The sequence below is a fragment of the Pseudonaja textilis genome, chromosome 3, assembly GCF_049901715.1.
Source record: "Pseudonaja textilis isolate UNSWEBS1 chromosome 3, rPseTex1.2, whole genome shotgun sequence".
Classification (NCBI taxonomy): Eukaryota; Metazoa; Chordata; class Lepidosauria; order Squamata; family Elapidae; genus Pseudonaja; species Pseudonaja textilis.
In genome coordinates this window covers 167,357,780-167,381,029 of record NC_141992.1, presented here as the reverse complement: position 1 = coordinate 167,381,029, position 23,250 = coordinate 167,357,780, and the positions used below count along the sequence as shown (strand labels likewise).

Genomic DNA, 23,250 nt, shown 5'->3' with positions numbered 1-23,250 from the left:
GCCAGAAAAAGTGTTTGAAATATACAGCATTGTCTGTATAATTCCTGTATATAAATTCCTTTTGTCGGAAGAGTGTAAGATAAAGATAATCATTTCAGTAGTTTGCTACAGCTGCTTCTTATTTTTAAAACTTTGATCTGAATTTTGTGGAATATATATGCAATGGAATCCATATTGTAGAAGAATTGAACAACAGTACATACTAAAGCTACCCTCCCTTCGGAAACTAATGCACTGCTCCTCTAAAAGTCACTGGGAATAGTGGAAATATCAGGATTGAAGAGGCCAAGTCATTAACTACAACTATATTTTTGATACTGTTACTACCATAGGAACAGAATATAAAAACACATATTGTCCTGTGTTGAAATGGAACATAATTAGTATAAAAAAGTACCTCCAACCTGAACAGCATTTTTTAAAAATCAAACCAAGTTATGTCATAAAGAACAAGTGGATAATTTTAATAACCACAAAAGTTGGTCAGTATTTAACATGACATTCTAAAAAAAGTCACAATTTTTAAAACAAATTTACAAAAGAATGGTATACATTTAGATATAGAGGTAGAAGTTCACCTTTACAATATTCTACTAATACAGTTCACCAAATTCAAGGCACAAAATTGTTCTTACAAAAAAAGGTAAAAAAATGTTTTCTGCTCTATAATGCAATTAAAAAAACATTTTACAGTTTTTCTAATGGTCAAGTTGCAGCTAATGTTACATTTTGTTTATGTAATTCTTTAATATGACAATTGGCAGGAGGACCAATAGTTTTGTTCTTAGCTCAATTTGCTTTTGAATTTTAAGGAAAAAACTTGGATTATTGGACAGTAATCAATGATAGGTAAGTGGATTTCACTATCTAGTCTAGAAAGACTATTTAGCTGTATATTCCTTTGCCTATCCATTTCCATTAAAGTTGGCTTTTATAATGGTTGATTTTAAATACAAGCCATATAATTCTTATCTAAGTAACAGAATGAAATGGTATGGATTATGACTTTCCATTCTGAAAGCATTCCAAACTTCCTGCTAATGAAGACATATTTAGGTTCAATATATGCAACATTGAAAAATAAAAACTAATTAAAATTTATTATCCCACACAGACTGAGTGAGCTTTTGAAGCATTGCCCTGCTACATTACATAACGTAAATGAAAACCCATGAAAACTTCACAAGAAAATGAACAATTGATGAAACAATTGAATCGTCTAATTGCATGACCATCTCAAGAGAAATCATACAAAGTTTCTCTTTATAAAAAGAGTAGCATATTACTGTACATCTAATAAAGTTTAAAAAGAACAAGAGTGACCACTACTTTTTATAAATTTGCCTGTCATGGTTCTCAGGAATTCTGATTACTCTACATACAATATGTTAAAAAAATGTTTTTCCTGTTCACTATTCAGGTATAGGATCCAAGAGAATGTCATGATAAAATGTTAACAGTTGCTCCTGCTAAATGCAAGTGCACTCCAGAATACAGTTCTAGCATTTGATAATAACTCTGCTACAAATAACAGTCCATTATAAAATGTTATATTTCGTTCTTTGCTTCATTGTTATTTGTGGCCTGTTTTCGTTGAGCAATGAAAGGATACATACACTTGTCTGCTCCCAAAAACCGGTACATGCACACAACTGCTTCAAAAGGTAGGATGCTAAAACAAGGAAACAGATAAATAGGATTATAAATATAGCGATAAGAATGATTATTATTTGCTTTTCAAAATTGCAAAAGCAAATGTGAAAAATTAAAATACTATCTAGAGCAGATTCCCTCAAATATGACAGGCTAAGGATAGAAAGTTTTTTAAGTTTCTAAAATTTTGCTTCTCTTCTACAAAATCAACAAATCAGGGAACAAATAATTCCTAAGGCTAAAATAATGAAAGCATCCTTTATTATTAAATGTTTTGAATGTAATATAATGAGTCAAAATTTGCACTTTAATAGTGCAAATCCTAACATTGTTCCAAAGAGTTACAGGCTCTGGATGTTAATAAAACTATTCTGTACAAGTCTATAATGTGTTTTATGGACAATTAAAGGGCTTCTTCTGAAGCACAAACCCCACCTGCTATTTTTCACTGAATAATGCTTCCCAGGGTGGCTTGGTCTTGGCTGCACACATTTTTGACTATTTTAACTAATGAGTTATTGACAATGCCTCTGTAGAGTAATACAGTAATTTTATCAGCAATAACAATTCATCAAACTTTTACCTATTTTAAAACCAGTATGTATTTCCTTTCTTAAATTTTACTCATTTTTAGCTAATTTTTTTAATACTACTCAAGACATCAAGGCCAAAAAACCAGAAGGACCATTTGGCTGGATTCCATACTCAAAAAGGGCCTCACATCGAAACATTTACTAGCATTCTTTTTACTTTAAAATACTTGTGCTATACCTCATTCTTTCTTTCCTTGGTACTTTGCTTTTGTTTTCATGTGTTACTGTTTCTATTTTCACTGTATCTAGAGACCTCAACAATTGGAAATGGTATGAGCCCTTGAGGAATTTAATAAGACTTTATACAGATTTGTGAAGTTCCTTGAAAATAAAGATGGTTTTCCAAGAAATAAATAATCCATAAAATCAAAACAGGGAGAATATCATAGAATGTAACAGTCCAGATGCCTTTGATTAAGGCGATGCACTGTTTCTTAATTTCACTTTTATGATTCCTTCCAAACGTATTTGGGAGGGGACCAATATTGTTATGGGTCATTCTCAGCTTACAACCAGTTGTTTGATGGCTGTTCAAAGTTAACTCGGAAAGTTTGCTTTAAGGTTTCACTTTGCTTTAAGGTACACTTCTTGCCATCTGTGCCACACATGATTACATGATCTTAATATTTGGCAATCTATTCATATTTATAATTGATAACAAAGTTTGCATCTTTGGGATCTGAGCCTAGCCCAGTTTATATCACAGGGTTGTTGTTGTGGGGAAAATAGCAAGAGGAAGGTGTGTTGGACATGTTCACTACCTTGAATTATTTATAATAGTAATAAAAGTGAGATACAAATAAATAAATGAAATGAAATTATTAACTTTCAGGACTCATCAGCAATAGATTGGAAATGGTTTAGTTAGATATTATCATTTATTTCTATGGAACTTAAAACTATAATTGTGCTGAATTCATGCCTCTTAAGCCAGTAAGGCCAGAATATGTGCCCTTATTATTCTCCAGGCTCAAAAATTTTGGATACTTTCCTTTTTGGTAAACTATCAATGAAGTCTATTTTGTGTTTCTATTTCTTCAAAAGAAATACAATTGCCCTATTGATGTTCCTGTGTTGATGAGCTGTTGTAGTAGTTCAGTGGTAGAAACTTGATTTGCACCTGAAAGAATCTGCATGCAATGTCTGCTACTACCCCAAAAAATCTCTAGTAGATGGTGAAGGACTTCTACTTCATACATTTTGCTAATGAAGAGGAAACAATGCTAGCAAAGACAGAAAGAATGAACAGTGAGGGATCCCTGGTGCTCTTTGAGCTTGGCTGTTTTTTTTGTCTAACACTGATGACGTTACCTCATTTCGGTAATGAAACATCTGCAAGAAAGCAGTCAAGCTTAGAGAGCATCAAGGACTTCTCATTTCAACCCTGAGCTACAAATATTCTCCTTTATAGAATGAACACTGCCTTGTGCCAAGTTTGAGAACTGGTTGTATCAATCCCATAAATTATGAATAATTATAGATTCCTGGACCTCTCTGTGCTATCACTTTTCCTTTGACAAGCAATAATACTTGAGTTAATTAAAAGAAGAGCTGGACATCTATCCCAAAATCTGATTGCCCATTTATTTCTAAAAGATGTACATTTTACTGAGATCTAACCTTTTCATTAAAGTAACCATATACATCAAACGAGGTGTGCAAATCATAGGTTGGTCTGTCAGTATAGCTCTCATAGCTTGCTTTACACAGTAATCTGGTTTCAAAGGTGGAAGGAATTGCTCTATTTCTTTTCTGAAAAAATAAAAACAAACAAACCACATTTTAAAAATATATCAGATAAAAAGTACATAAAGACAGAATACACTGTCAAGCATGTTTGTTTTACTAATTCAGTAGGATGAGGTCCTTGCTTAGTACAAATCATCCTTCCTACAATGTATGCACCTTCAAAAATTAAGACAAATAATATACATTATAAGAGTACTATACATTATAGTTGGAACTCAGTAGCATAGTACAAATACTAATAATGAAGTCAAATTAAATTACCTAGAGAAGAAATTATAAAACTAGAATTGTTTAGGATATGAGTCATAATAAGGGTCACATATCATGACTACAAACTTCAGACTTAACTTTGAGTTATAACACTGAATGCCTTTTAATCTAAAAGGTTTCATATATATCATATAAATAATAACCGAGGTATATAAGAGGCATTTATGCTACACTAAAAATAATACCTTACAATTACAGCAGAACCATAGGTGGTGAACTAGCAATGGGAGTCTAATGAACTATTTTAAACATTACATTAGAATCCGATCCAATATATTTTCAAATATATTAGACCATGTTTCTATATAAGATAGAAAATATAATAGATATTTTTATTATGATTTTGTTCATGAAGAAATTTTTAATGCAAGTAGAGTGATGCTATATGTAATGTATTTGATATATCTGCATTATTTTTATATATATAGGTCGTCCTCAAATTACAATAATTGAGTCCAAAATGTATGCTGTTTAAGTGAGAAATTTGTTTTGAGTATTGCCCCATTTTAAACTTTTTCTTGCCACATTTGTTAAGTGAATCATTGCAGTTGTTAAATTAATAACACAGTTGTTAAGTGAATCTGATTTTCTGATCGATTTTGCTTGTCAGAAGGCTGCCAAAGATGATCACATGACCCTGGGATACTGCAACCATCATAAATGTGAGTCAATTATCAAGCATCTGAATGTAAATCATGTGGCCATGGGGATGCTATAATGGTCTTAAGTGTGAAAAATTATCATAAGTCCCCTTTTTTAGTGCCATTGTAACTTTGGTCACTAAATGAACTGTTGTAAGTCAACGACTATCTGTATATAAATATTTTTAGAGAACTTGCCTACTTACCTAATTCTGCAGCCTCTGAACATTCCTGTATCTACAAGGTAAGGGCAAATCAGTGTTGTTTTAATACCATCTTTTTCAGCTGCCTTTAGTTCATGGCTCAGGGACTCATGAAATCCCACAGCTCCAAATTTACTGGCACAATAATCCTAAATTGGCAATATAAAAAACAAGCATGAAACAAGTTACACAGTTTTGGAAAAAAAAAAAAAAACAGACTTAAACCGATCATCTTACTTTTATTAAATAAAAATGTCTTTTTGAAAAATTAAACTTAAACAACATTCTTTGATGTAGCTTTTTGAAGAAATAAAAAGCCCTCTGCCTTTCAAGGAGCATTAAAAAAAAAACCCCACCCACTTCTCAATTCAGCCATTGTTTTCTTTTAGAGAAAAAAGAGCTACCTCAGGCAATTTGGAGAAACAGCCACTAACTAGCATCTTGTTTCTTAGATTTGCTCAATGGTTTTGATTCCAAAAACTGGAAAGTTTGGACTTTGTTCACATCAGTAGCTGAGCAGTATCAGGACAAATCAGAATCTTAATCCATAGTATAAAGTTTAGTTTAAAACTTAGGAAGCTTCAATAACAGGGTACTGAGAAAGAAGGAAGGAGCAGAGGAAGGAAGGAGCTTATAACACAAAAGTCAGGTATACCTCAGATTAAAACACTAACATTTATTAATTTATCCCTTCTTTATGGGCCCAACTAAAATTAATCCTGGACAAATATAGAACCAGAGTTGCATTCAGGCTACTGAGCCCAACCCTTATGATCATAGGAGGAATCCAGTTTGAAGCATCCCTGACAGAAGACTGTCCCACTGGCAGTGTCCCACAATGTTCCATCCCATTGTGATTCCAGCTGCTTTCACTATTAAAATAAGAAATGTCCTCCTTTTGATCAGATGTTTTAAGCACCTTAAGCCAGTGGTCCCCAACCTTTTTTGTACCAGGGACCAGTTTCACACAGAAACACTTTTTCAAGGACCGGGGGCAGGGGGGGAGGGGGAGGAGACACTTTTTCAAGCGGGGGGAGGAGTCCGAGTTTGGTGGTTTGCTTGCAGACGTTTCATTACCTGACTAGATAACATCTGATGTTGTTACCTAGTCGGGTAATAAAACGTCTGCCAGCAAACCACCAAGTTCAGGGAGGCTCAGGAAAAGTCCCTGCAGGATGGCTGAGAAGCCCCGCCTCTCAGCCCTGCCTCCCTCAGCCTCATCCCTCAGGTGTCTGCCTCGTTCCTCTCTCACTCGCTCTCTCGCTCCTCCACCAGCCCAGGAAGAAACTGCTTCAAAGAAGCCGGCAGGGTGGCTTTTCCTGTCGGCGCAGCTCCTCCGAAGCACCCGTTCACCCCCACCCCGCCGCCCGCGGTTCAATCCAGTGCTCCGTTCTGCCTGCCTGCCTGCCTGCCTGCCTGCCTGCCTTCGTTTCTGGTTGTTTCGGAGCAGCTTCGGATGAGTAAAAGAGGTGAATAGTTATTATTCTCAGCCAAAGCTGCTCCGAAACAACCAGAAACGAAGGCAGGCAGGCAGGCAGGCAGAACGGAGCACTGGATTGAACCGCGGGTGGTGGGGTGGGGGTGAACGGGCGCTTCGGAGGAGCTGCGCTGACAGGAAAAGCCACCCTGCCGGCTTCTTTGAAGCAGTTTCTTCCTGGGCTGGTGGAGGAGCGAGAGAGCGAGTGAGAGAGGAACGAGGAGGGAGGAAACCGAAGTCGCTGAGCCGGAGAGCAGGACAGGCTTTGGTTGCTTCCTCCCTCCCCTTCTTTCATTTGTGTCCTTGATCCCTGATCCCAGCAGCATTCACCGAAGGGGAAGAAAGCCGCCATTTTTATTTTATTTTTATTTTCTTTGCGGCCCGGTATCAAATGATCCACGGACTGGTACCGGTCCGCGGCCCGGTGGTTGGGGACCCCTGCCTTAAGCAACAGAGATGCAGAGGAAATAAGCTGGCAACTCTAAAGACAATACATGATGAATAGACATGCCAACAGATCACCTTATCTTAGCATCTTCCTGCTATCTCCTATCAATAGCCAGAAAAAATGTAACCATAATTATATTAGAAACAAACAGCAACAACAAAACAATTGAAAACAAAAGGCGTAACGATTCAATTGTGCTTTTCAAGAAAGAATAAAGAAAAGAGAAAACGAAGGAAAAAGGGAAGGAAGGAGAAATGGCTCTAGTTCTCCCAGTTACCAATTCTAGTTCTACCAAATTACTAATTACTATCAAATCCATTCTTTCACTTCAAATCTAGGTATATCTTTGGCAATGTCTTTTGAACCAGGAATGCTCTATTACAATGAGCTCTGGTGATGCAGTAGTTAGAATGCAGTACTGCAGGCTACTTCTGCTGACTGCCGGTTGCTTGCAATTTGGCAGTTCAAATCTCACCAGGCTCAGGGTTGACTTAGCTTTCCAACCTTCTAAGGTCAGTAAAATGAGGACTCAGGTTGTTGGAAGCAATATGCTGCCTCTGTAAACGGCTTAGAGAGGGCTGTAAAGCACTATAAAGTGGTATATAAGTCTTATTGCTATTGCTACAACATCTAGAATCTTTAAATGACACATGGCTCAGTGACAAGGTTTGTTTCTTAGCATCTCCCAGCACTAGATAAAGCTAGAGATATGCTGCCATTTAATAGGAAAAAAATGTGTGTTGGTGCTTTAAAATTTATAATATACCCTAATAATACTTTGAGATACTAAATTTAATTATCATATCATTGAGATTTCATAAACTAAGGGCTGTTTTTTTCTTATTTTTCTTCTATAGTGATAGCTTTACAACAAACGTTTCTATAAAAGATCTGAAAAGGCTAGTGATAGTCTCATTGAAATGTCTACTGCTTTTAATTCACTGATGATTTAGTTTTCTAAAGAAACTAAATTAGTTACTCCTGACTGATGGATTCCTCAAAAGTTGGATTGTTTTGCCCAAGTGCTGCACATATTATCTTGCACACCAAGCTTGATGATAAAAGCAAACTCTTTCAACATGCAAGAAATATGCTTTAAGAAATTTGAACAAACCTCTACTCCAGCAGTACTAAAGAGGCCAAGAGAGCTTGCAATAGTAACAATGTGCCCATGGTTCAGTTCCAACATTTTGGGAAGGAATGCTTTAGTGGTCTGCAAAGAAGAACACAAGAAATAATGCCTTAATCTTTAATGAGCTGACCCAAAGGTAAGTCAAAGTTGTCAAACTTAAGCAGTCTTCCAATCTGAAATCTCCTTATTTCATTTCAGGACCAAGATGGAAATTTAAGCGAAAAATAACTAAAAATAAAAGTTATTTTAAGTAAAGTTGTTGAAGCAAAAAGTAAAAATCAATTTACAAAAGTGCTTTACATAAAATTATACAGGATGTAGTTCTAATTAATTGTCTACTGAAAATATTCAGTTATTGTATTGTCACACTTCTACAGGATTACTTTACGAAAAATTAAGCCTATATTTAACGCACTAAGTGTAATTATAATGTAAAATAGTTCGTTTGATTTGGCAGCTGGGGGAGGGGAGAATATATCCAACTGTGGATTACTCAACAAATATTGAATAAACATAATAGATATCAGGATTCTTGACAGAAAATGCACTTTAATCTCTTAAACATGCACGTCATCAAATTAAATAGATAAGAGAGAAGCTAACTCTACTTAAAATGTTCTGATGCATATGTAAAAACAATTACTATAATTCAGATAAAAATGCTATCATAATAAAAGGCCTGTAATGTTCTGAGTCAATAGTGATGACAGCTTCCAGAGCCTTGCTTTTTTAAAATAATTACTTTAAAATGAGGTTTACCATGGATCAGCCTTTCAGACAGAGGACATATTCAAAGGGAGGAACATTCTCTAAAATGGTTATAGAGCAGTAAGATAATTTCTGAAGATCTCTTCTGCTAGATATCAGTGACCATATCTGTATGTTACTGTATGAGTGAAAAGCTGTATTACAATGCAGGAACTTTTCCCAAAGAGATTGTCTTATTGTTTGCATTTAAAAAATTATAATTATTTGCAGCCTCTCAGATCAACATTTAGCCAATTCCCTCCTACCAGTACCCAAGTTCACAACAACCTCTCCACAAGGTTTCTTTTATAATCTCATTTCACAACACCTGGATATGCCTCTGTGGATTTTTATGAACTTCCCCATACAGAAATCCATTTGAAATAGTAAAACATTTATAAGGTGTCACATTGCAGCTGCCATGTGCTTGCAGTAAGAGATAATGTGCTAGAATTGCATTTCTGCCAAACTGATTGTATCTGTAAGCCAAAATAAGGGCTCAGTTTTAGACTGCTATATATCAATTCTACACACATGTGGATTCTTCTCCCTTGTCCTCCCCAACTTAAATTACCTGCCATTTAAGTTTGTTCTCTAAATAACTGTTGGCTTAAATAATTTTACTAACAGCTGACTCAATCTAATTTCATTTTATAACTACTCTTTGTTTTTCAGAAATGACAACAATTTTCACATGCTCCTTGAACCAGAGTTTTGCTTGCAGTTATTAACTGAGCTCTGAACACCACACAAAGAATTTTATGTGCAGTTGTTGGATGACAGAAGATTAAAGTTGTTCTGTTCTTGCTTCTACTGATTAAAATATGTTTTTCAGAATTAACCTTACTTGTTTGATCTGTCCATCTTCCTTTGGAGTTCTTGAAAACAAAAAACATTGCAGAGCAGGTAGTCACATTAATTAGAAATGTAAAATCTAAGGTCCATACGCAAAGTTGTTATCAACTTGCAATTTTTAATGTAAGAGATGGGAATGTAACAAGCACATGATTTGACAGTATTAAAGCAGTTTAACAATATGTATTATTAACTATTCAATTTTAATTAAATGTCGATGACATAAAATCAAATTTAGCTTTTTCATTCTCACCCCATTTTACTTCGACTATTTAAAAATACAATACAAGTGTAGCACTTGGTTTAAAAGTTGCATGCTCCAGATTTCAATTATGAAATTAAAATATATATTATGGAAACAAAATGTGATATCACTTTCCCAGTAATGTCTGGAGTATTCATTTTGTTAACGATCTGAAGCTAGAAAGATGGTATGTGGTAAATCCTTCTTGTTCTATGCCTGTGTTTGCCCCAGTTCCTGTCCAGAAGTTATGACTGGAAAATACTGAATGACCAACTGGTCAACATAAAAAGATGCAGCAGCTGATAAAATGTATAGATGCTCCTTTGTTTTAGGAACTTTTACAAAAAAAACTGTTTTTTAAAATAATTTCTCTGGATCTATAAACTACAAAAAGGACATATCATACTGAAAACTCAGATTTGGCACCTAATACAAAGTTCTATGCACAGCTCTGTATTCGCAAATTTAGTATAGAGTTTCTTATTTTGTGCTTGTCACTCCATTTACAGCAAAAGGTATCTGCAAATATGTGTCTTGAAAGAAAAGAGGATCTACTTCATTTAATCTCTAAAGTCAAGCTTGTTAAATCATGATTAAAGACAACTTATTGTAAGTCAATGATTGCCTAGTTGCTTATAAAATACACAATGAGGCAGAGGACTACACTGCCATGAAAGAACAAACTTTGCTTGCAGAAAATCTCAAGTTCAATTTCTCAATATGTGAGAAGATTTGGACAATTGCTGCCTTTCAATAATGAGCTAAATGGACTACTAGTTTGATTTAATATCTCTTTAAGTAACTCTCGTTTTAATACTTGTTTAGTATGTGAGAGTTTAAAAAATAAAATAAAAAATACATTGAGGAAGAATTGCACTACAAACATTCCACAATCCAATTATAAATAAGCATACAATATTACCATAAGAAAAAAATGGTGTTTATTTGATAAATAATACCAAATAAATCAATAAAAGTAATGAAGCAATTTTGCCTTTTATGACTCAAAGTTTTCCTTAACACTATATACTTCAACTTGCAATATGAATAGAGACACATAAACACAGTTTCACTAAGATTTATATCCTGTTTTTATTTTTGTACAGTCAGGGTAGTATATGTATGTTTCTGCCTCCTAATTACAAGAAACCTATGAGCAGGGTTGGGTTAAGAGACTCACCAATAGCGACTCGGTTGCCTTTCATGCATAAGAGAAAACTAGAATTCACAGTCTTTTGGTTTCTAATTTTAACCACTTCACCAAACTTTTCAGCCTGCTCCTGACTGAGTCTTTGACTAAAATGGAGGAGAAATGCAGCTAATATATGAAAAAGCACCAATCTAGATTTAGAGGGAAGCTATGAACTGGCTATCATCAAAAAAATCATTTTAAAAACATACCCTAGCATCATTATTAGAGGCAACCAAGTTTCCATAACATTGGGATAATTTTAGTCACCATCTTAATCTTACTTTTTAAAAAAGAGCTGTTATTTCTGCTACATTAGTCTTACAAAGTTTCTGGGAGGGAAAAGCCTAGTGAAACTAATGAAACTGAGCAAATATATTGTTTTATGAGGTGAGGGCTAAGGAATTTCTATTCATGAAAAACTTAGTTTCCAATATCCTGCTCCATTATTACTTTAGTTCTTGTTTTAAAAATATCAAGAAAGCTAGGCGAAAGGATAAAACAACATAATACAAGCACAGAACTAAAAATTCAACTGAGAAATATGAAAATATGAATAAAAAAATGAAATATGGAGCAAAACCAAGTTTAAGTCTATAAAGTGATATAACTAGTATGGTTCCAATACCAGTATCTATTAACGGAGCAACTAGGAGAACCACCGTTAGCCATATTCTATGCATAGTTGCAAAGGAACTGGATCAACTACTTTTATAGCCATATAAGAAATTTCCTTGATACGTGCATTGAAATTGCTTTTAACTCTGTATACTATGTCTAACAAAAAAAAAAAAAAGCCAACTTGTGTGTCAAGAAAACTCAGATCTTATTGCTATTAAGCAGAAGAATATAAATGGTAGTAATGATATGGAATTATGATTCTGTATTAAGACACTGGTATTGGGGGACAGTATCACAAAATTTTCTTTCATTTACTTCCAGTACAATTGTTTTTAGCAAACTACAAGGATTTATATGAGTCAATGGCACTGTGGTATTTTTATGTTATTGACTGTATATTCGATAATATGAAATGTTAAAATGGGGAAAACCCAATAAATGCATTAAGAAAACCATGAGCTTTAAAGCAAGGCTTTGCTAGCCTGTCAAGTAATCTCATCTTGGTCAATCTAATCTTCATTTCAACTGTCAGGAAAAATAAAGGATGAAAGTATAGGTCAAATATAAATATATAACCATATAATATTTTCCATTATTACTGTAAACAGAGCAATGTAAAGCCACATCTGCCAGTTTTTCAGATGGTATTAGCCTTCACACGCATTGAGTTCTTCCCAAGGACCTATGATGTTATGTATTGGCATAATATGTATGTAGATGCAAGCAGCGTTCTCCAGAATTAACTTGTAAGGCTTTTAGTCTTCGACTGGAACTCTCAGAAATCAAAGTTTCTCAGGTACGATTTAAGAGAATTGTGGAATTAATGTAAAGGACAGGGCCCTAGAAAAATATTACAAGTCTCAATTCCACAATTCTCTAAAACCGTACCTGAGAAACTTTGGTTTCCAACAGCTTCTGAGAGTTCCAGTCAAAGACTAAAAGCCTTACAAGTTAATTAAACACACCCATTTTGTTCTGGAGAAAAGATCTATGTGGTTGCAATGACACATAATCAATCTACACAGGTTATTTACCATCAAGAAAACAAATAAGTCAAAATGGAAAATGTGTTAAGAAATTAAGGATTTAGAAAACTTTGTGTCTATATTTCTCACACACTTTAATTCACGATGTTAAAGGAAGGAAAACAAGAAAGTTGGCAGAGACTTTACTAAGGAACAACAAAGAAAACATCAAAAGCTTTTTAAACTACCGAGTTCCAGCAAAAAAAGTCACCTTTTGTCTTTAGTTGTTCATTACACATTAGAAGTTTCCTAGCACCTAAATCCTAAATCTCACCTACTAACACATTCAATTTCTAGTTGTGAAAATTCTTCACCTCTGTTCAATTAGCACTGAAGCTTGTTACCATTTGGTTAAAATTCAATGAGTAATGCAAATACTTAAACCTTGCCATTTATCATCTGACTCGGTTTAAATACCCATTGTTGAGAAATGTAAGCACATTACTGTGTTCATGTCCTGCTTCTGGAATCTTTATATGCTGATCCCAGGAGATGCAAGAATGCTGGACCAGCTATACCTCTGGCATCTTCCAGCATGGGCCTCACTGAGATGGAGAACAGTGAAAGGAAGACCCCTACTAGCTCTGTAGCTCTACTAAGGTAGAAAACATCCAAGGGGTTGTTACTTCAATACATCTAAGAATGGGACACATCACTTTTATACAATGCTAGTAAAGTACAATATTGATCTAAAAGTTGAAATGAAATCAATGTTTTGAATTGTCCTTTCCATTTATGGACGAAAATGTTCCAAAGACTTCTTGTAAATACAAGAGAATGGAATCCCTGTTGCAGCTCCTCCTGTTAGTTTCCATTCTGTTTCAAAAGATTCCATTGGAGATGACCCTAGGAAAGAAAATCTGACACCATTCTATACTTTTTTCAGAAGAAAACACTCTTATGTTCAACAGAACAGTTTGTAAATTGAATCAGTGTATGCAAATATATACCAGACCAAAAGTTGTAATGAGTAGATTAAGTTAAATATATAGGCCAAGTGGTGACAATAAAATGTCACATCTTTGACATAATGAGCTAGTGACAGAATAAGTTTCTTATTCACAATCCCCACCCCCAAAAGAAAAATATTGCTCCCAGATTATGCTACATACTTCCTAGTGTATCACTCTCATTTTAATTTGATTCTGGGAACAAGCAGGATATGCACATATCTTACTATAATAAGGAAATTCATCCCTAAAAAAGTTAAAAAATAGAACACGTTAGTTCTTTCTGCTGTTAATTTTGTGTAATTTCTACATTGCTTTTCATTACAAGGAATCACCAATTGATTTTTTTAAAGTTTTCTGAATCATTCTGAAAAGCATTTGCACCTTATTAAGTACTGCAGAAGAATGTAACAGAAGTATTTAAAAATACAGCAAAAGGAAAAATTGGAAACAATAACAAAAATACCTTTTACTCAAAGCCTTTCTTAGAGTAAAAAGTAATTTTTAGCAGACAAGAAAAAATAGTAAGTTAAAAAAAACTTTGGGGATATAGATAAAGATAGAATTGGTAGGAAACACTGGAATTTGCAATTTGAATGCATTTTGGGGGTCACCAAATGGAGAACATTAGTGTATAGTCCCACTTTTGGAAAGCATAGGTCATTAGTTTCAATTTCAGAGCTTTCTGTATGTCTGATTGTCATCAGATACAGATCTCATAAAGTTTACAACGGAAGATTGTTCCAAAAGAAAAAGTAAAAAAGTCCAAAAAAGTGATATGGAACGGGATGTTGAAGCATGGTTTCCCCCTTGTGCCTTGTGCTAGGCCCCATGTGTGAGTGCATTGTGCAAGAGAATGTTGTTTTCCTTGTCATTTAAAAATGGTTATAACCTGTTTTTAATACTGCATGCTGCCTACAGTTGCTATGGCATTAGGAAGTTTTCCAAATTTGAAAAAATAAACTGTTGCCAACAGATACTATTATGTTATCTTCATATTGTAGATATGTGAAAATATGTACATTCAATTCTGGCATCTCCAAAGAGAGAATTTGGGGAAGAAAACTTGTGTTCAAGAGTTTGGAGGGCCATAGACAACCACAATAGATAAAAGGGAGATAGAAAGTTTCATTTCTTTTAACTTAGGGTAGTTTCATCTGTATACCATTGTTGAGTATCACAAGAGTGAGATCCACAATACTACTTAGGTCAACTGAATCTAATTCTTTGCAAATAGAGACTGATAAGGGAAAAAATCAGAAAAAAGGGCCTTTCAAAACTACATAAATAGGGAGCAAAGGTATAAAATGTTTTGAATTATGAGTTAAAGCTACGCAAGCCATAAAAGCCAGCTTCCACTTATCAGATATTTTAATGATGAACAAATTCACTCCTAAGGAGTTCTTATGAACTGCTCAGTGTATATATTTTATGCAATATATACTTATATTACGGTATCATATTTGGGCTTTACATTCCAACTATTTATTGCTAATCTAAAGCACCTAGCGCAAACTAATCCAAGCATACAATTGAGTATCAAAAGACTTCAACTTCTATCAACTTGAAAGAGTGTTACTAACCATCAGCTTTCATGGCTTTCCATTTCTATTCAACAAGCATACCTGAAGTCTTAGATTTGATGTATAGCACTAGTTGACTTAGTTTAATTCAAGCTTAATCAAAGATCAAATGATGCATCTGATGAGGAGGTTGTACATTAAGTGCTCAAAAACTATACATAAAATGAAGATATATATCTGTGGACAAGCTTGCTGAGTTATTACATATAAAAATTGGAATTAAGATTGCTGATGAAAAAGCACACACTGAAATAACTTAAATACACTTACTTCCAGCCATTTTTAAAATTCAGAGATGAGAAAAATTGTCTAAAAGATACTTGGGGGCATACTTAAAAGCATGTTTAAAAAGCTAACTGGTCTATATTTAAACTTTTGCACAGAAGTAGAGCCACTATTTATCACTGAATTCAACACATGCCTTTAATAAACTATAGGGCATTTTCCTATATATACAGAACATTATAGAGACTATTTAAATTAATCCTTGGAATCATCTCAATTTTCTCTGGAAAGGATAAAGAAATAATGTACACAGTCTAAACATGGGTTGATATTATACAGGGCACTCCAAAGCTCTTTTTAGCTTAGCTGTAAAAATGTCTATAAAACCTTAGATTAGGAGACCAGGAAAGTCACAAGGGCCCACATTCCTTTTTCTTTCTTATATGAATTTCCCCATTCATTTCAATCCCAGTGATGTTAGGAATACATATCAACACTAGTTCTGGAAAACAGTTTTTGGGAGGGATGTATGTAAAACCAGGATGACTCAGGTAATCTTAACCATGATAAATACATAAAATGAATACTAAAAGATCCGATAATTTCATCTAAAACTGCACTTGAATTGGTAGTACACTTTCACTGCTAATCCTCTTAAAGAGGTAGGAAAAATTATGCTAACCAAAAATTGCAACTAATAGCTCTGAGTTTCCCTGAAAAATATAATGGGTAGATTTTGTACAGCATGAGATTAAAGTAGATTAGCTAAAACAAAATTTGATGAATCAGATTCTAAGGCAGTCTAAGCAATAAATAAGGCAATAACAGAATAACTAGATATACTTTTCAGCCACATCGCAAAAAATTGTGAACATATGGTGCACTGCTTATTCTAATGTTGTATATATAAAATCAAGTTGGTTATGTTCTCAAAGGTGCATCATAGCATGGCATGAAGACAGTAACTACTCAAAAGTATTTTCTACTATACCGATACTAAAAAAAACTATGTTAATGTGCATTATCTTTACTAGAATGGACTATTATGAACAAAGTTAAGATGTACTTAACATTGCTCTTGAAATTGTTAGACTTATTAGCAGCCCTATTTTGAACTATATTTCTACAAGAATAATAGTGTTTACCCCACACCACCAAGACCTTTGCTTGTTCATATTATAATTAAGAAAGAATAATCCTAGTAGATGGACAGTGTTACAATTCTTGAAGCTCAATGGGGTAGAAATGTTTGCATGAAAACAAATACATATATTTAATGTTGTGCATAGGTGTTTTAAAAGTTCTAGTTCCTTTACCTTTGCTAGAGATACATTAAGCTGTTTTATTGGTTTGCAGATGAAATGCATATTACAGAACATCACATTTTAAATACATAATAGCACTCTCTAAGCGGTTTACAGAGTCAGCATATGTCCCCCAATGTAGGTCCTCATTTTACCCACCTTGGAAGGATAGAAAGCTGAGTCAACCTTGAGCCAGGCACGATTGGACTCCTGGCAGTGGGCAGAGTCAGCCTGCATTCTAACCACTGTGCTACCACAGCAAAATATTTTAAAGAACAGATTATGAGGGGGTCATAATGGATTTCAAACATGACCAAAAAGAGATCTGGAATCTTTTTTCACTTGGCACAGTGAGAGAATTATATGTTTACAAATAGCTGAAGACTGGTGAATTCTAATGTAGAGTACAACTGTAAGTACCATTTAAAAAATCCCATGTATTTAATAAAATACTTCATGAATGGCACTGCATCTAAAAATAACACTAAGGATTGTGTACCATTGTGTCTTCCTTGTGGAAGAAAGCCATCCATCAACAGAAAAAGCAGTGACTCTCCTATGAGAATAATTCTGGGGGTCTTGTGCAGAGCAAGGGAAGAAATCTGCAGAAACCCTTTCTATTAGGTGGTATAGATGAGTGGAAGCCTGGTCTATCACCCAACTTCTTTGGAATAAAGATTGTAGCTTAATCAACAATGGAACTCAAGATTGTAGATGACCAATTGTTGTCACTATGCACACAATAAAGACTTGCTATAGTACTATACTAAATAACGTGTATTTATAATCATCAGTAGCAGATGTCAATAGCTCATACTTCTTTAGTTTTAACTGTTTTTGTACTCTTGGTATTTTGGATTGGAAAGCAAGAGATGCCTAAGTATCCACATAAGAAAATAATTTCTTCCAAAATATATTTTCATTGAACTACAGAAATCATATACATAGAACTAATGAAGTTGTAGTAGCTAACTAAAATTATACAAAATTGTATAACAAGGTCTGAAGTCATTTTTAGTGTATTATTAGGTCTGTCTGCTTCAAATAAAACACTGTTGCTCCAGAGCAGAGAGAAAAAGAAATAAGGATAGATAAAAGTTGCTGCAATAATCTTACATACATTATTCAAATTCTGTTGACCACAATGGTGCTTATTTGTTAATAAATTCTTATAGGATTACAACTAAATGTTCTATTAGTGGGAGATTTAGAAATGATTCCTTAAACCACACGTTATAAATAATTGATTTAGTTGCCGAAATGAAGAAGATGATAATTCAGGAATTTAATAAATGACAATGCCTCTCATTTTTATACTTTTTCTTTAATCAAATTTGTGAAGTTAGCACTGTTTCTGCCTTTTTAAATATCAGCTGGATGTTTATCTTTCTAGCAGAAAAAGTTTCTAATTACAATACTTTCCCTTTGTAAAATACTAAAGGTAAATGTCATTGAATTATGCAACTGGTATGGGCTGAAATGGTCTCTTAGATCAAGTCACTAAACAGGATACAGTATGGATCTAAAGAGTATGCTTGACAAAAGGATCATCTTCTCTCCTAAGATATGTTCAGTATGTATTTAAGATTTGAGAGCATATGCACCAAGAGAAATTCCTTGTGTGTCTAATCACACTTGGTCAATAAAGAATTCTATTCTATTCTAAGATTCTCAATAGCAAAGAGCTACAAACTATATCAAAATTGCAGGTTCTCTGATGGAGACTACTGTATAATGGTGAGTGAATCATTAAAAAAATCATATTTAATGAAATGATACTTGTTAGTAACAGAAATTTAAAAAGCATTCTCAACATTAGAGGATTTAAGACTGCCAAAAAAGCAAAGAGGGCCAAAGAACCATTTCCATTACTCAAGTACTCTTTAGATTCAATTGGCTATAGACTTACCTGGGAAATAAGCCCCTCTGGGGATGCCAGTATAGGTGGTGAAAGCCACAGTCATTCAAAGTAGCAAGTAGCAAAAGAGCAGAAAGTAGACTATGAATATAGCATTAAACATTGACCAGCCCAGTGACTGAAAACAAAGCTAAAATGTACTTCTGCTTGGGACTTCAGACAGCTGCTACTACTCAAAAGACAAAATATTCTGTTGAGCAATGGTCATAGTCAGAGTAGTGAAGCTTCATGTTTTTGAGACAATAGTTTCTTGTAACGAGTTTCAACTAGATAAATCAGAGAGGTTGTAAGCATGTTCAAAAAGAAATGCCTTTTTTCATTGTCATAACACATTAACTATATTACAACTTCTAAAGAGCCAGCAGTAGGATATAATAGTAAATGTTATTTCTATAATAATATCTCTGAACTAGAAGATCTATAACATTCCCAACCCTTATTGAAAACTGTAGGAAAGAAGTTGGTTTGACAAACAACTAATTACTATTTTCATAGCAGTATAGTTTCTATGGATCAGACTCACTGCGTACAAAGATCAGCAAAAAGGTAGAAGGCACAACAGTCTAGGGCAAAACCATCTTGAAGCTACAGTCTTATGCAAAAAATGTTACTAATTTTAAACATCATTTAACTTTAAAAGAAAAGACAAAGCAAAAATGGAAACATGAAAATGAATTAAGTATAAGTAAATAGCCTTGTTCATCTTCAGAATATAAGAGCTTCCTATAACCAAGTCATACAGTCATCTCACTAGAAATAAGTATATTTACCCAGAAATGTGCATGGCAATTAACCATCATGGTCCTCTCAATAAGCTCGTCAGGACATTCCAGAAGATGGTGGCCGGAAACAACACCAGCATTGTTCACAAGGACTGAGACTTCACCAACCTCCTTGCAGACTCTCTCAGCAGTCTTGTACACATTCTCTCTGTCGCTCACATCACAAGTGTATGCATGAACTTGTAAATTGTAGGGAGGTAGCACTTCCTCTTCGCCATGCCCAGCTGCTTACAGAAATCCAGAAAAGCAAAGGAGAGGGACAAATAAGAATTTAATTAAATATATATTCAGTGTTTCCATACCAGGAAATAAGAGGCAATTATTAATCTACCCAGTTTGACAAGATTCTTGTTAGTCCTGTTCCAAAAAATAAAGTGTGACAACTACATACCAAAACAATGAAGTACCAAGCCCTACAGTGCTAATCTTCAGCAGTGATCTACTGATGCCAAATGGAAAGTAACACAATGGAAGAATGCACCATTACTGATTTAAAAATGCCCCAAACTCAATAGGGATATGTAGACCTACTCTTTCCATATTTGTTCAGAAACAAGCATTATTGAGTACCATTAATTTTTTTGCAGGGTGCAATCTGAGTTATTTACCTGGGAATAACTGCTACTGGTTATTAAGACTTCCTACTAAATAGGTTAAACATTATTTAAAATTATTTATATCATTGTACAAAATTATGCCACTTCATACAACCTTATGTCAAAGAAAGCACTTGACATAAGCGCTTTTTGATTATTTTATAGCAACTGTCTATTTCTTAAATTGTAATAATCTATTTTAAAAAGCCTAGCTCCTACTATGATAGAAACAAATTTTGTTGTCACCACTATCATTTTTCTGTAAGCTTTGAACCCTTACACTTTCAATTATTTATCCGGTGTCTTTTAGTCATTCAAAGTCATGGAGTAGAATGACATGGAAATTTATTTATTTAATTTGTACAACTACCCATCTCCAACCAGTGACTCTGGATGCAAACGATCATGAAACATTTAAAACAGAATAAAAATAAAAGGATTTACATATAGCTAAGAGACATCATGATACAATGCTATCAGCCGCAGTCAGTTGAACAAAATGCCCCAATTCCTAAACTTCTTGGGTGGCAAGAATGGAGAATATTTCCCTAAGAGCCACAGTTTCAAGAATACCCTTCAATGCTTCTCCTCCACCCTCCACTTCTAAACCCAAAACATTTGAATATTTTCGAGTCTGCAGCACTTAAAGAGCAGAAAAAGTCACGCTGGAGAGGCTACAAAGCAGCAACACAACTCACTGAACCTCCTAGTGACTTGTGGAAATGTCTCTTGCAAAACATCTCGTTATCCCTACCTTAGCGCTGGAATATTTTTATTCTAAGCAAAGAAAGCTTAGATACAATATTGCTTCTGAAGGTTCATTTGGCTATACATTGAACTTAGTGAAACAGGAAAGGTCTATTCCAAGCGCTATCAAGAATAAGAATAGGAATAAAGAATAAGAGTAAGAAGCTGAAGAAGCTTCTTGGATGAAAGAAAAACCAAACAGTTCAGTTGTCTCGTGAAAAAGCACCTTTGGGACTACCAAGAGTAATAGTTTCAACCGCGGCGGTCATACTCCTAATGTTCGCCCCTTCTCATTTCAGCGCACCTCAGGTCAGGATTTAACGATACCCACACAGTCCAATTTTCCTCCTTTGAACGAAGCAAGGCTCGATGCCTACTTTCCTTGCCCACTTGGATTATTTGGCGGCCGCCTCATGCGCCAGCGCCCAACCCCGGAGGGTCCGCCCGCCTTCAGCCAAGCCCGTTACCTTTCTGAGCCGCGACCACAGCTTCTTCCGAGATCTCCCGGTAGATGTGCCGCACCATGCCCGCCGTCTCCTCGTTGCTCTGCGTGTTGATGTCCCACAGGACCAAGCGTGCTCGGCGGCGGGCGAACTCCAGAGCAAAGAGCCGACCCATTCCGCTGCCGGCGCCGGTAATCAGGCACACCTGCCCGGCCACGCTCTTCTCCTTGGCGCGCATGAACCATTTGGCGGCGGCCACCACGAACGCCCAGAGGACCTTGAAGGTGACCACGAAGAATTCCAGGATGATGTTCATGGCTGCCGAGCCTCCCTTCGACCGAGAAGCCTCGGAGGATTCGGGGAGCCCCGTTTGGCGGCGGCGCGAGCGACGGGGGGAAGGGGGGAACGCGCTGGGTTCCCAGCACCGGCTCGACAAGTCAAAAGCAGGAAGAGCCCGTTCTGGCTCGCCTGGCCCCGAGCAATTCGGGAGAGTGGCTCCCACTCTTCAGAGAGGCAGGCAAGAGTTTCTCTTTCTCTCTCACACACACACACTTTGGACACTCTCTAAAGACACCTGGCTGGCCGGGACGGACCTGTAGGGAGTGCAACTCCTCCCCGCCTCTGACTCAGCGCTTGTTTTGTGCGGCGAGCACAAGCCCTGTTACCTAACGGCCCACCTTGCCTCTCCTGCAGGAGAAGCCAAACCTACGCGCGGCGAGTCGACGAGGGGAAGTCGGCAAAGTAGAGGAGCAAAGTACAAGTTCAGATAAAAGGATCCCCCTTCGTCCTGCCTCACCCGCTCGCGCACCGCTGGGCTCCCCTATAAAAGGGCGCGAGCTGCGACCACCTTGCCGGCTTCAGCTAGAATACCGAAGGAGTCTAAGAGGAGGCTGCTACGGGAGCTGCTGCCGCTCTTCCGCGCCTCCTTCCCCAGCCCTACCTGCAACCTTTACCTCGCGCCTACGCCAGGGCTCCGCGCAGCGCCCGCTAAGTGAGCATGTTCCCACCGCTCGGGGCTCTATATAGCCCCGGCGCGAGAACGGCAGCCCGCCCCCAAGCTCCCCTCCGTCTGCGCTTCGCAGCCCGGCCCCCTCCTCCTCGTCGCCCACTTTGCATTCCGAACAGTTTCTCCCCACACATTTTCGCCCAACAGCGCCACCCTCGCAATTTGGCGGACGGTCCGAACTGGACCAAGCGGACAAGCCCGTCACGCGCGGGACCTTCCCTACCAACAGCCCCGAGAAAAAAGCTCGCGGCTTTTTTCTTTTGTTTGGCGCCGTCCACGGATTCGGCCCAGGAGTGGGCGAACAAGCCTAGCCGCGCGTCCTTTGGCAGCGACTCCCATTTCAGTCACCAGACACCTGAGTAGAGTTATAGCACCATGTCCCATGGTGTCACCAGGGAGTAGAAGTCCCCGTGGCTAAATTCACGCAATACTTACAATGTACCCAAAAAGGAACCGGGACTTAGTTTAGCGTCAAGAATTCTATGCCATCTTGGAACAAAAGTTACTATCGCATAAACGTATCTCAGATTGTTAATCTGAGTCCAGAACAAAAGGAGTGGGTTTTAAGTAGCTCGAGATTGCTGTTTTCCGGTAAAGACTAACCTTGCCGGAAACAATGTGAATCGGGAACATTGTTGAGCGGAACTCCTAATTTTCTTTACAAGTGGAGAAGGCGCGCTGCTTTCTACTTGAAACCGCTTCCGTTGTCTAGTCCGCAGGACCACCTCGACGTGTCATTTTTTCCCCATCATCATTCCCTCCTAAACCGGAGATCTGATCAATTAAGTTGGAGGACATTTAAAGTTGATTTACTCCTATCCCACATAAACTTCCTCGACATCTGCAAAA

General features: G+C 36.4%; 1 protein-coding gene and 1 non-coding gene across 10 annotated transcripts in view; one reads left to right on the top strand and one right to left on the bottom strand.

The window, feature by feature from the left end:
- The window catches only part of LOC113439836 (uncharacterized), a 159,331-nt gene extending 149,577 nt beyond the window's left edge, over nucleotides 1-9,754 (top strand). For 3 of the 6 annotated variants that reach the window (XR_015743236.1, XR_015743239.1, XR_015743234.1), the window contains 2 exons: nucleotides 4,876-4,927; nucleotides 7,892-9,754. This is a non-coding gene — a transcript (uncharacterized LOC113439836). The remainder of the gene's footprint in view (nucleotides 1-4,875; nucleotides 4,928-7,891) is intronic. The other 3 variants (XR_015743237.1, XR_015743235.1, XR_015743238.1) reach the window with 3 other exon arrangements.
- On the bottom strand, nucleotides 444-22,996 carry RDH10 (retinol dehydrogenase 10). Of its 4 annotated transcripts, XM_087931388.1 has the most exons (7): nucleotides 22,837-22,996; nucleotides 21,420-21,672; nucleotides 19,598-19,833; nucleotides 8,149-8,247; nucleotides 5,113-5,258; nucleotides 3,867-3,998; nucleotides 444-1,672 (listed from the first exon to the last, which is right to left on the bottom strand). In XM_087931388.1, the coding sequence occupies exons 2-7, from the start codon at nucleotides 21,631-21,633 to the stop codon at nucleotides 1,549-1,551; spliced, it is 951 nt and encodes a 316-aa protein (XP_087787514.1). In that variant the 5' UTR covers nucleotides 21,634-21,672; nucleotides 22,837-22,996; the 3' UTR covers nucleotides 444-1,548. The 4 variants fall into 4 exon arrangements, with proteins under 4 accessions (XP_087787514.1, XP_087787516.1, XP_026561872.1 ...); XM_087931390.1 differs by lacking the exon at nucleotides 8,149-8,247 and having other exon boundaries at nucleotides 22,837-22,968; XM_026706087.2 differs by lacking the exon at nucleotides 22,837-22,996 and having other exon boundaries at nucleotides 21,420-22,417.
- Nucleotides 22,997-23,250: the final 254 nt, after the last annotated feature.

Excerpts from the sequence above, each read along its gene's own strand:
- RDH10 (XM_026706087.2), bottom strand. The coding sequence starts at position 21,711 with ATGAACATCATCCTGGAATTCTTCGTGGTCACCTTCAAGGTCCTCTGG. Across the intron at positions 8,248-19,597 it reads ATTGCCATGCACATTTCTGG|ACCACTAAAGCATTCCTTCC; the intron begins GTAAATATACTT and ends TCTTCTTTGCAG. Across the intron at positions 3,999-5,112 it reads TTCAGAGGCTGCAGAATTAG|AAAAGAAATAGAGCAATTCC; the intron begins GTAAGTAGGCAA and ends TTATTTTTTCAG.